General features: G+C 37.1%; 1 protein-coding gene and 1 pseudogene across 3 annotated transcripts in view; both read left to right on the top strand.

Moving 5' to 3' along the window:
• NLN (neurolysin) overlaps positions 1 to 13,647 on the top strand; it is an 81,196-nt gene extending 67,549 nt beyond the window's left edge. For all 3 annotated transcript variants that reach the window (XM_015590411.2, XM_006913089.3, XM_025047663.1), the window contains exons 10-13: positions 1,293 to 1,479; positions 1,807 to 1,935; positions 3,135 to 3,271; positions 11,752 to 13,647. In XM_015590411.2, coding sequence (XP_015445897.1) covers positions 1,293 to 1,479; positions 1,807 to 1,935; positions 3,135 to 3,271; positions 11,752 to 11,886 — 588 coding nt within the window. In that variant the 3' untranslated portion in view covers positions 11,887 to 13,647. The remainder of the gene's footprint in view (positions 1 to 1,292; positions 1,480 to 1,806; positions 1,936 to 3,134; positions 3,272 to 11,751) is intronic.
• Positions 5,831 to 5,949, top strand: LOC112480884 (annotated as a pseudogene).
• Positions 13,648 to 14,175: the final 528 nt, after the last annotated feature.

Genomic DNA, 14,175 nt, shown 5'->3' on the forward strand with positions numbered 1-14,175 from the left:
TAGAGAATTTACAAAAATTCTTTAATGGTATGAAGGTTAAAAAACACCAGCCTGTTCTAATGAATTCCCATCTTTCTGCTCAAGAACTTTTATGACATCTGATTCAACACTTTACTAAACTTTCCTTAAAAATAATTTTTTTTTTAACTCTTAGCTCAGGCCCTCAGAATAAATCCTTTATTTTTACAAGGTGTTGACGTAGGAAACGTCCAAACCCATAGAGAATTTTTATAAGAGTTTATTTGAGTTTATTTGAGCCAAATTGAGGATATGCCAGGAAGCAAGATTTCAAATGCTCTGGCAAATGACAGTTCTGCAGTTCTTTTTATAGTTTAAGGAGGGAAGTAAGGAAGATTACATGAAGGTGAGAGAAAGAAAAAGGGGGTGGTGGGGGAAGGAGATTCTCTATGATTGGATTATAGGGTAGTTAACAAGATTATGTGCTCTCTTGATGGTGGTCTTCTGAGGGGTCTGAAAAAGAAACATTTCAAAGAGATATTAACTTAGATGTACAAAAACAATGGAGAGGGCTTGCTTAAGGCAAAGATAACCTTTTACTAAGAAAGTTATAGGCCTGAGGCGTGACTACCCACTATGACCCGCCCAGTTAGGAATTTCTGATTGGATCACCCTGTGAGGTTACTTTCGATCACTGCTTTATGACAGCACCCACTTTTTGTTCACAGAGGAGTGCTTTAACTCTGTGTGTATTCTTTCTTTCTTTTTTCCTTTAGCTGCATTTATCTCACCCTACTTGCCAAATAATATACAACCCTAACTCCCACTGAAATGGCTTCTTATTTTAAGGAAACATCTACCAATGTGTCAGGCACAACTCAGGCTTTCTACAAAGACGGTTCTCTGAGACCCACTCATTTAAAGTTTAGAATATGAAATAGGGTATCGCAAAGGGTATCTGTCTGTACTGTTGTAATTTAACTCTTTAATTGATTTTGATGGTAATTAAGTAATCGAGAAAAATCATCTTAGAAATTAGTGGAAAAAGCAGCTTAGGCTGTTTTTTTTAAAGTTATGATTTTTGGATAATTATTCCATCTTTGATTATGATTCAAAAGAATAAAATATTACTTTAATGTAGACTATTTGGTGGTTATTTGCATGCTTCTTGGCTACTATATTTTATTTTTATTTAAATTTCAGGTTTTCTAACCCTTCAAAGGAGCAGTTGACTCTGATTATGAATTAAGTTTTAGAGAATCTTAATTATAATTCATCACATATTTGGTTTTCATTTGGTGTTTTTAAAAAGGACCTCTATGTTTACTTTCTAGACTGATTTTGCACGATTCAGTGGAACAAATGTGGAAACTGACTTTGTAGAGGTGCCATCACAAATGCTTGAAAATTGGGTGTGGGACATTGATTCCCTCCGAAGACTATCAAAACATTATAAAGATGGAAGACCTATTATGGATGATCTGCTTGAAAAACTTGTTGCTTCTAGACTGGTCAACACAGGTATGTCTTGTAATTTTAGAAAAGGAAAATAAATTAGAACTACTTAATAGAGAATTATGGGCATCTTCTTCTATAGAACTGTTTCCTCTTTAACGATGATAGTACCCCAAAAGTGCTAACATAAGAAGACCGCTAAATATTTAGAATACCGAACCCTGGGATTATGTCCAAGAAAAAAATACAACTCCTTTTAAATCTTAAAGGAGATGTCTTGTTCCCATTTTGTAATGAGTACTACAGGGCTCAATTTTGAAATCTATGATCTTGTGATATCAGAACACACAGTTCTCTTCTACAAGACATGCTCAAACATTCTTATGTTATTAGGTCTTCTGACTTTACGCCAGATTGTTTTGAGCAAAGTTGATCAGTCTCTCCATACCAACACATCACTGGATGCTGCAAGTGAATATGCCAAATATTGCACAGAAATTTTAGGCGTTGAAGCTACTCCAGGTATGTAAATACTGTGACTTGAGTTCATTTTTCCTATGAAGCACGGGGTATACTCACACTGCCAGGGAAGGTAAGAGTTTGTCAGGCAGATTACCTAATGAATTTTGTTTCTGATTTGTGTAATCAGGCCATGACTTTCAGATAAGTGTAGTCTGTCCATATGAGTTATCCTGTCCAAATGTGCTTGAAGGAAAGGTGGCTCCAGCTTTGCAGCATTTTAGTGTAATCAGGCGTGAGCAATTGGCCTCCACCCCAGAGGAGAGAAAGCCATTTGCATTTGGCAGCGCCTGCCTGGCTCCTCCCTCCCTATATGCACCACAACTTGCCAATGATTTCAGTAAGAAATTGGCAGAAGGGGCAATTTTAGAGAGACGCACAAACTTCTGCCTTGTTTCTGATTCTGATTCCGAGATCTATTAAGGCATTTTGACTTAGCAGTTTCTAACCTGATGGTTATGAGATGTGGGTGTGTGGATAGCTTCACACACATGTGTGTTTACATTTATATTTATATATTTGAAGCCAGCATGTCATTGTAAGTACGTGTAGTTGGTAAGGTGACTTTTTTTTTCACCGAAGTTGTTATTTAAAAAAATCAGTCACATTTATAGACAGTAAATGTCAGAATTGTCAATGGAGTCCATGTAGGCTCTTCACTTCCTTGTGTGATCTGTTTCTAGTAGACCCTACAGCAACTTTATCCTAGGCCCACTTTGACAAAATCCTTTGTAAAATAGCCCTAGAGGTAGATCGAATCGGTAAACCTTCTCTTTTCAAGTCAAGAGTTCTTTTTAAGTAATTATAAACATAAAATAAGTGCCATTCTGACACATTTAGATAGAGATGTGTGACAAAGAATAGGCTTAATAGTAGAGTATTTGTAAGGCACATATGTCTAAAGGAGAAGAAAGGACTGAGGGAGTCTGAAACACTGAAGTATCTGATGGGTGTGGACAAAGCCTCTGAAGCTGTTAGGCATTCCGGAACTCAGGGCCGAAACCAGCTCTGAGGTTGAGCCATCACCAGAGAGAAGTTTGTAAACATTCTGACCAAGGGCACATGGAAGCCCAGCGTGTAGTACAGGTGAAATCCTATTACCCCTCCCACAACAGGACTCCCCATGAGGAAACCTTAACTAGCTGATAATCTGGTAATTAACTTTTGCCATCCCATTGATTGACATGTATCTTTCTTTAAAGGCACAAATATGCCGGCTACTTTTGGACATTTGGCAGGGGGATATGATGGCCAATATTATGGATATCTTTGGAGTGAAGTATTTTCCATGGACATGTTTTACAGCTGTTTTAAAAAGGAAGGGATAATGAATCCAGAGGTATTGTATTTTTTTTCTCACCTTTTGTTAATTTTGTAGTTCTTCCCTACCCTTTAACTCCTATTCATTACACCTAGATTTAGAGTAAGAGATTTGGTAACAGCTTTTAACTTTAAAGTCTTGCATCTTCTTAAATCATTACACATCAAGTTACAGTGTACAAGTGATTAATTCTACAAGTTAAAAAAAAACCTACTGCATTTTCTTGCTTATTAACATTCCAATATATTGCATAATTCAAATTCAAAGCTTTGTTTATGCATTTGAGCATTTAGAGCTGCTAGTTTTGACATGTGCCATACAATGTTTTAGTTTTATAGGATATTGAGAAAGCAAGCTAAGCTCCTTCCTGATATAAATTGTTTGTGTTTTGATTATCTCTACACGCTTTCCTTATACATTTTCTGTGGGAGGCACCCTTTTTCTGTGGCTGGCATACCCCACCTACTGCATAGTTTGTAACCTAAATGCCTTTAAGTAATTTAAGCTGCTTCATTAACCTGAGCCATTCCTTTCCGTGTACAGCGAACTGACTGCCAGGTGGCTGCCAGCCAAATCTTCCTGAGTTACAGTCCCCCAGTCTCTACTCTTGTTGAAGACTCAGCTGTCAGATTGTTTCTAGGGCTGATACATTTTGCAGTGTGTTTTTCATTCTGTTTGACTCAGAAATTAGAAGAACAAATTATCAAAATCAGACTCTCTGTGCTTATTTCAACCAACTGATTTGTTTCTCCAACTTTATGTTTTTGGATTGCATAGTGCCTTATACATAAATATTGAAATACATTGATGTAATTTAAACTACCATCCCTCCCCCCAACCACAAAAAAATCAAAACAAAACAAAACACCTCCAGGATACCCACATTCTATCATTCCATCTTCCATCTCACTCTACCCAGGCTATTAGGTCCCTTTAAGCCTCCTTCCATTCTCTGGCCAAGTCATTTATAATGGTCAACCACTGTTCTTATGATATCCTGACTTCTGCATGACCTTCAGCCAGTGTCCAGCCCTGGATTCCTCCACCATGTAATGTAGAGATGGTGCCCTTGGGATTCAGAGTGTTCTGTGGGCAATGATATGACTCCGTTAACATGCCCAACTACAAAGTCATGCTGTCCAACCTGAACTGGACACCCAGTGCTACTCTGCAGTCATGCTCCACTTCCCTTGTTAGTTCCCCCCAGTCATCACCACTTCTCTCTTCTCTGAACAGATGATCTCTCCTCTCTACTAGGAAAATTAAGATCATCGAGAGCAAGTACTTTTGTCTTTCTTATCCTTTCTATACATCAAGGCTTATCTTCTTTCCTCCTGTCTCAGAAGAGATGTCTCTAATACCAGGCCTTCCTGGATTGCCATCATGGGAAAATATGGGTTATTGCCATTGACTCCAGTAACCTCAGTGCCACTACTCAGGTGTTCTTCCTTTCACAGCCTGATTTCTTAGTGTAACAAACAGTCTTCGCAAACCTCTCTTTCCTGGCTTTTGCCTCCATTGTCTGAACTGGAAAGTTTTCCTCGCTCCAAAATTACCATTGATGACCCAATTGCCAACTTCCAAAGGCCCTTGTCTACCTTTTTTTTTTTTTTTACTTTTCGCTTCTTGTTATTCCCGTCTTTGCTCACAGCCCTGAGGTTAGCAATAAGATTCCTTCCTTTCCTCCCAGCACTCCCTGCAAGCCAGCCAAATTTCTGTGTTCTGGCAGGTCTTTCCACCTTCACAAATTTATTTATTCTATTTCCTCCACCTAAAATGTATACCTTCGTGGTCTATGCCTCTCAAAAATCCTACAGTGCTTAAAAGCTCTACTCAAATGGCCACTTATTTATGAAATCTTCCAAATCATCCAAACCAAAAGTGATCTTTCCATCCTGTGAACAGAAGAGTGGACTCTGACTTGGAGGAAAGGCTTCAATAAGCTTTTCTTATGTCTGAAATGTTTAATATAGCTATTATACAAAGTGAAAAAAAATGAGATTATAAAATTTTTTATATCATAGGAAGCAAATTTTTATTCTAAAACATATGTTTATGAAAAAAGTATATCAAAATGTCAATTGTTATCTTCGGGTAGTAAATATATGAGTGATTAAATATTTTCGTGTACTTTTTTGGAGCTTTTTCTTATTTTTACATAGAATACGGATTATTATAGAAATTAGAGAACAACGTTTAAAGAAGCACAAGGTCTAGATATATAAAGGCACAACTCTGACCTCTTCCTGGCTCTTATGAGTTGGGAAAGCTTCTTGGCATAAGTGCTACAATACCTCTTTCGATTAAGCTTCCTTATTCATCTCCTCTTCCAGCTGTCAAGGTAACAGCCAAAGCACAAAACACTGATCCCAGTGGATCTCAAGGAACTTGCAAGTCCAGCAGAAGCAATCTTGCCTTTATGTTTCTATGTACTTCCTCCTATTCTCAAGCTTCACAGCTTGGGAGGTAGCCAGGTTACTCTTAATTTAAACAAAGGGGTTGGGTCGAACTTGGAGAAAGCAAGACTACCAACAACTTGGACTTGTTTACTTGTAATGTTAAAAACACTTCAGTTTTGTCTACAGCCGGGCCACCCTGAACACGCCCAATCCCTTCTGATCTCAGAAGCTAAGCAGAGTTGGGCCTGGTTAGTACTTGGATAGGAGACCACCTAGGAAGACCGGGGGCTGTAGGTGTTAAAAAACAAAACAAAAGAACACTTCAGTTTTGCTAAAATTCTAGATCCAATAGTGCTATATATTATTACATGTCTTATGCCATGAAGCTGGCTTTAATCCATTCTTTTTTCTTTTCTATCAAATACTGTGGGATATCATGTCATTTATTGCTCCCCTGCTGGCACAACAATAATGAGTGTGGCTCCAGTGGCCAAGGAAATTTCCTTTGCACTCCACCCTCACACTCTTTTATGGCAGATACCAGAACAACTTTTGAAACAGCCACTTTATTCCCTCCTATGGTGTATGTTTTTTGTTTGTTTGTTTATATATGTTTTCACTATAATAATACCTGATTTATAAAATTCAAAAATCCACTTACTAAAAATCAATACTTTGGAATAACAATCTTACTCTACAAAAAACAAGTCATTATCACAACTATGTTTGATGAAGAGAAAGAATTTTTATGGTATAAAGTTTTATGGCATAAAGAAAAAGAATTTTTATGTTGTGATGAAGAGAAAGAATTTTTATGGCTTCAGATCAAATACTGATCTGAAGTTAAGGGAATCATAGCAATTATAATATATCATGCAGACTTTACTGTTTCAAGGCCCTCACCCTCCCTAGTCTATAATTTGGATCATTTTGCAAGGATAGCGGGATGGCCTTTGGTGGTGCCTCCTATTCTTAGTCCCCAAGCTCTGGAGAGGCTAGGGGCTGAAATTGTATTGTTGACATTATTGGTCTTCGTCATTGGCATCAATGAAAGAACCTCTCCAGACCTTCTCTCAGTGACCTCTTGCCATCTTGCAAAGCCCAGAGTCTGCTCTGAGAACCATTATTGTTCTTAGCAAGCAGAACTGTAGAAAGTGCTCTACTCTCTGGGAAAACAATAATAGGAAGGATCAAATATAAATCTGTAGTCTTCTGAGTAGCGGATGGTAGCAGTGGAATATTTTATGGTACCATTTTTTCCATTCTGTTTTGAGGGCTTCTATCAACATGTTAGAACTGGCCACTTTCCTAAAAGTTTGCTACCTCTGGTTTTATCTGTAATTTTTAAAATTCTTCATGGTAAGTAGATATAACACCTTAAATGTTTAATTCGTTTATTAAATATTATCTAAAGTCTTGGTTTTTAGTGGAATATGGAAAAGTCTCATTATCAGACGTATCTTTTACTTCTCCAACTGATCTCTTATAAATAACTGCGGAAAGGAACTGCTTGGGATAAATACTTTCCAGCAAGCTCTAAGACTTCTTTAAGGATATCTTTAACATCACCAAATCCAGTTTCAAAATCCAGCAGCTAATCATAGGGTTGAAAAACTGGGGGCATTTAACTTGGGCCATTTCTTTTTATAAGGCAACTCCATTGTGGGAAAATTTCCTACGAGGCAATAGACATTGTGGATTAAAAGGCAATTATATTGTTAAGCTAGCGCTCTCTTCCTTCTCTTGCAAAAGCTTAGTTTTTTCAATCAATGAAGATGAAATACAACCTAGTAAGTATCACTGCTGAAGGGAATACTGAGAAAGTCAAGATAAAGCATGTAAATATTCTATTTTAATGTATAGTACCATAGGGAATCTTACATGCTAGATCTCACATGCAATAACAGACACAGAAATATGAAGAATCTTGGTTAAATATGAAAAAAAATTAGCTGGCAGAGAATGTGTAGTCTAAAGCTGAGTATTCCAGTGCTTTCAGACTCCTAGGCCCAATTCTTGCTCTAATGTGTTGCTATAATGTGTTGCTAAGGGAGAATATGAAATTTCCTCTCCTGACCAGCTTTACAAATGGATTAACTTCTGCTCCAGCTCCCTTGATCTCCTACCCCAAAGCTGATTTTTCTTACACTTCAACCTTTTCTAACAGACTTAGATTTTGCCTGATTTAAAGGACAAAGGAAGGAAATAAAAGTGACTTCCAGCCTACTTCTTGAATATTTACAAGGCCAGCCCTTCTGAGCCTTGAATCCCAACCAGCTGAAAGCAGTTTTTCTTCCTTTGTGTTCTTATATCCCTTCTTTGTGTTTCTCTTAGAGTCCTAATAATCTGCCTTGTTAACTGTCTATTTTCTTATCTCACCTCTTAGATCATAAGGCCCTTGTAATAGGAACTATTTTATTCATCTTCGTGTTTGTCCTCTGCTTCAGAACTGAAGCAGAGGACAAACATTTAATCATTACTGTTACAAATGAGCACCTCTTTGGACTTAACCAGTAGTTTCTCCCATCTTTTCCATTTCTCTGCCCCCCAGTGTGTACTACTACTCAGGGTACCTTTTTTCTCCTTATCTCTTCCCTCCACTTAAGTAAAGATTTATCTCTCTGTCCTAACAAATTGAAGCTTTGTTTAAGGTTTCCAGAGGGCCTCTTCTAATTAAGTAAAGATTCCTACCACTGTTCTTGTTTTCATCTCCCTGACTACCAGCACCCCTCTTTCACTCTCTTTCTCCTTCTTTGTTGTTGTCAAAGGTATTCTGTATCCACCTACGATTTCCCCACCCTCATAGAAAACAAAGGGTGTGTTGTTGGAAAGGAGTTTACAGATGGGCTGTGGAAGGAAAGGTTTCAAAGTCCACTTTGAATGCAGGCTGATGAACCTGCTGGGTGCCTGATCATCATCCCCTGTCCCTGAGTGGATGCTCTCTCCCCTGATGCCTGTTACTCAGTATAGGAAAGAGATAGCTCTGGCTCCATTCTCCAGAGTCAATCACAATGAGAAGGAGGGAGAGGGGATTGGAAGGCAATGGGAGTTTGCCTGTGCTGCTTCAGAGATGCCAGAGATAGTGGGAGACCCAGTCTGTTTCCCATTTATATGTTATTGTTACTGATAGGTGATGGACATCCTTCATTCAGATAGTTATGATCGGCCTTAAAATATCACCTCAAATAAAGGGTACACATCTTAGATAAAATGAACATCTTCTCATTTTATCTAAGTCTCTTCTGCTTAATATTCCTACTGAATTATACGTTCTATTTCATACTTATAGTGGAGAGGAAGTCTCTTGTGCTTCTTTTTAGCTTTATTAGGAGACAGGACTAATTTTAAAGAAATACCAGACCAGGAATCCATTTGTTTACCTGAACTGTGTAGGAGAAACTGAACTTAGGTGCAGTGGGAGAGAAAAGAAAATGAAAGGAGGGATAGATGACTACTAAGATTTATTGAATACCACTATATGTATGCCAGGTGTTATAGTAGGGAGTGGGCAATGTGCTGAAATCATCCATAAACTGAGTGAGTTAGGCATATTCCCATTCTACAGGTAAGGAGCCAAGGCCCAAGGTCAAATAATAAGGATGAAGCCAAGATGCAAACCTGGGCTTGACTCTAATAATAAACTCCTGATTTTACTTTAGAGAAGACTTACACCGTTGCTAAAAGATACACTCTAATTTTCCATGCTGGAAAACCAGAGAGGTGCCTATTGGTGATTTTCCTTCATAGAATTGGTAACAGGAGCTTCCTACTCTCAGATCCTCCTGATGAATTTTTTTAGCATGAAAATTTTAGTAATTGTCTTAGAGCTTCTATTCCTGCTTTCCTCACAGTTAAAGTTTCTTTACTACATAAACAAAGTAGAACAACTTATGGCAAAGACTCTTTTCACCTGTGGTGTATGTCTCCCAGGCCATGTTCTCTCACCCACAGAGCCTGGTACCTTCCTAGAACACAAAAATTCACTTAACTTTTTTTTTTTTTTTTTTTTAAAGAAACACAAGATCCTGTTACCAAAATGACTCTTAAACTCTTCTCAAAACTTCATTGCAAAGGAAATGAAACTATTAAAAGACCATTGCTCTTTAATTCAGGAAATTGAATCAACTTGTTTGGAGCTCTGAGCAGGGCAGGACTAGAGCTGTACAGAGCCACATATTGTCAGACTAAACAGTGCCCTGCCCTGCAATGACTTTACCGTTCAGAGGAGACCTGAACTGGCTCTTCATAACACCGTGCAGCCAGCTCCTCATGGGCTTGCTTTTCTTTACTACCTCAAAGTACAGTTCTCTGGACCAGATGAGATTAGTTTGTCAAATGTCAGCATTTGGGGTGATTTATTTTTTATTTTATTTAGATTTTCATGAATGTTCCTATATTTGTGTAATGAAATTCTTTTTAATAAATAAAAAATTCTCAGATTGTGAGCATTAAGAATTTCTGCAGATACATATAATTATTGAGTTTGGATGAATGGTTCATGAGGGTTCATTATACTATTTTCTCTGCTATTAGTATATATTTAAATGTTCTCCATAATAAAAGGATTAAAATATTTTTATGACTCTGTAAATAAATTTAACTCACATTTTCTAAGTTCTTTCTACGCTGCTATACCCAGAGAGTACAGTCTTTCCTTGAGCACTCGAAATGTGGCTAGTGTAACTGAAGAGTTGAGATGTGCTGTAAATGTAAAAAACACACTAGATTTTGAGGCTTGCAACAAAAAATAAATCCCAAAAGTTGTTTATATTGATACATGTGGAAATAATATTATAGATATACTGGCTTAAATAAAATATTTAAATGAATTTCACCTTTTTTTCTACTTTTTAAAATGCGATTATAAGAAAATTTAAAGTGATATATGTGGCTCACATTATATTACTATTGGTCAGTGTTGTCCTGGAGTTTATGGGAAGGTAGCTTGATTTATTCCTGATTAGGGCCCAGACTGTAAAGCTGGATGTTAGACTGTAGATGATTAATAAGTTGTGGATAATTTCTGTTTATAATCAAAAGACAACCCCAAAAATTTTGATTTTATGACCCTGTAAGACATTAAATAGTTTTTATGTAACTTGGTAGGTAGATTTCATTCATCCACATTTTATTTTCCTTAACAGTTTGACTAGACTTACCTCTGATAGTTGTACCAAGCAGAATCATTATTATGAGTCAAAAGTTAGATTACTTTTCTCTCTGGAAATTCTCTAGCTTTCTTGTACACAAAAAGACTCTTTAGTCATATTAATTAAATGATATAATGGATATAAATTTAAGAGTATTTCTCTGTGACCTACTCATTTTATGTGAATATTTAGAATTATGCTTCATTGAATTGTCTTGCCTTGCTACCCTAAAAGAATGGTGAAAAAGAAGTAAAAATATTTAACGACGTTGATACCAAATTACAATTCTTTTTTTTCCCCACTTTATCTGCTCATGTGTTTATGTAAATAAAGGCAGAAGAACTATGATATGTTTTAAAATTACAGATCTGGTCCACAAAGAACACTTTACAAAGGTCCTCATTCCCAGCACTGGATCCACAGAAATATCTTATCCTACACCATGAGACATGTGCTATTGTCCTATCCCTGAACCCTCATAAAGAATAGGGGTTTTTTTTGAGCCCCTCATAAAAACAGATCAGAAGCCACTTTGGAAGTAGCCGCATCACTGTTTCCAGGTACACGGAATCCCTGCTTGTAGCCTGCTTGAACACTTGCTTTGCTAACCCTTTTGAAATCGCATTTCAGAAGGGGTAATAAATAGGAAACTGTCATGCATACCATTTGGCTATTTTTTGTCTGTTCACCTTCTCTATTCACTGCTCAGAATCAAAGGAGACAACACAGAAATAAAGGGAAGTGTAGAAGGCGAGGTATAAGTTCCAGATCTTTTAGCTACCAACGTAAATAAATACTGCAGAGCTGCAGTCCCAGCGTAAGCGAACATCCAGACAGAGTAGAGCTAGATTCCCCTTTTCTTCACCCCTATCCCTTTCTCTTTTGCATCTAGAGATCTGGAAAATTGCTATAACTGTGAATTATTAGGCATGATGTTTTATTTTATTAGGTTGGAATGAAATACAGAAACCTAATCCTGAAACCTGGGGGATCTCTGGACGGCATGGACATGCTCCAGAATTTCTTGAAACGTGAGCCAAACCAAAAAGCGTTCCTAATGAGCAGAGGCCTGCATGCTTCGTAAACTGGGCTCTTTGGTAGCTGTCCATGTCTGGAGGACAAATCGACATCGCCGTGTGTCACTGGCCTGGAAACTGAAGGGAGTTTTGCAAATGAAAATTTCGATTTCTATTGACTGCCTTTTGTTTTTTGATTTGAAAAATTATACAGATGTAAATGGAATTATAAATACTGTGACCTAAGCAAAGATCCATTCAAAAATAATTGTACTATAAAATTTCATAAAAATAGATTTGATTTCTTTTTATAAAAGTTTCATATGAATGTAATTTGATTTTTTACTCTTGTAATCTAGATAATGTAATATAAGCGGGCTCAGAATTTTTTAATTGATTCATATACATTATATAATTTGGTCCTTCTTATATCTTATATACTTGGGATTTCTGGACATAAATGAATCACCACATCTCTGGTAAATACTTTCTGGGAACCCTGCACCCACTTTGACATCTTGTCTCACAGTAAAGTGTGACCTCTTTGCCTGCATACCTCAGGGCCAGGGGAATATGCCTCAGTAATGCATTTATCTTTGTGTTCCAGGCCCATGATTCTCAACTTCGTGCCACACTTAAATTATGCTTGTCTATTTGGGTTTGTTTTTTCTGTCTAAAGTCCAGTCAGAGAATCTCAAACGGTTATAAGTTTTGACTGAACTAGCCTGATGACTTTTGCAAGTTTTTGTATCTTGTATTAGAGAATTTTGGATCTTGTATTGAGGTTCCTTTCCACTCCAGCATACAAGATTGTCAGTCTTTTGGCACATTTGTCAATTGGAACACTGAAGCAAATCCTAAGGAAATGTTTTTCTTCTCATGTTTCTAATAAGTGCTGGAGGCTTTGCCTCCTTTACTGCCCACCTCATCCAAAGCAGTGGGTTCACGTCACAAATGGCTATTTAGAGAGCTGAGGCTGATGCAGAGCATAAGAGTTCAGAAACTCCAGAAGAAGAGTGGGTGCTGTACAGAAGCATTTTAGGACAGCTGCTCCCAAGTGCTATGTGTGTGCTTCAACTTGGCCATGAGGAGATGGCTTTTCAGTAGTCTGTTTTGTCTGGTAATTTTTATTTTAAGTGACCCATTGGGTCTCTCTTAACTAAATATGGGCCTAAATTCCAATTCTGCAGCAGACCAGTATACTCGCAGTACTTATTTTTCCTCTAAGAATCTATTCAATAAGAAAACCACCACAGGGTAATAAAACTTTTTTTTAATGAAAAAAACAAACTTTGAATGTACTCTGCATAATCCTTTCAGTTGTTTCCCACTGAGTACCTGAGGTATGACTTTGCTGGCCAGGAACAAAATTCTAGTTCTCTAGTCCAAATGGACTTTGTGCTAAATAAAAAAATACTATGTTGCATAATAAAATTATAGATAGGAAAAATCAAGAGCTCTAGTGATACAGAAGAAAATTCCAAGATTATTATTGTCAAACAGATACCCTGAACATCCACAAGAAATCCTACTCTCCCTTCTGAGACAATTGCCTGGCCCTTCTCTCCCCTACACTCACTCAACTTCACCGCCTCTGGTCCCCAAAGCTGTTTTGGTCTTAGCAACCTGTGGTACTTTTCTCATATCTTTTTTTTTCCAGACTATTCTGTTTTTCAGACAAAAACTCTCTTCAGCTTTTTCTGTTGCCCAGTGTGTCTCCTGAACAATAACTTGATCTTTTTAAATCTTAACTTATTTCACCTGGAAAAACTAATACTTGCTGTGAAAAAAGGCTGCACACAATAAAATTGCATTATTATCCATGAAAATGTACTCATATTTCTTTTGTACATTAATGTTAAAACTGAAATACATAAGAGGGCAAAAGCTCTGTGATATTCTTTTTATTTAGGGTCCACATCAAATATTTAAAATATACTAAAGAAGAGCAACAAAATCAAATACCCAAAAATATTCTCTAGCTTAATTAAAAACTGTGGACTTATTTTTAAAGCCTTTCTAAATGTGGCCATCCATCTGCTTGTTCTTTTTTTTCCAGATCAGAGCATAGAGTGTCAGTGAGGCACTCTGAATGGTGGATAACTCTAAAAATTGTAATTGGACAACCTACACTTTAGACTTAGACTTATGGACTGAGCTGCACATAATAAAATTTCTCTTGGTTTTTGATCCAGGAGATTTAGGCCTGTTTCTGGTTTGGGGGAATTATTATGTTACTAGGGCAAGTTCTTAAACATTTTATGTTAATGTATAGTAGGCCTGATTCCTACAAGTTTAGTTTTAAGATGCTACAGTGGATAGAAAGAAAAGTTCAGATGTTATGCCACCTAATATAG

Source organism: Pteropus alecto, unplaced genomic scaffold (assembly GCF_000325575.1).
Source record: "Pteropus alecto unplaced genomic scaffold, ASM32557v1 scaffold20, whole genome shotgun sequence".
Classification (NCBI taxonomy): domain Eukaryota; kingdom Metazoa; phylum Chordata; class Mammalia; order Chiroptera; family Pteropodidae; genus Pteropus; species Pteropus alecto.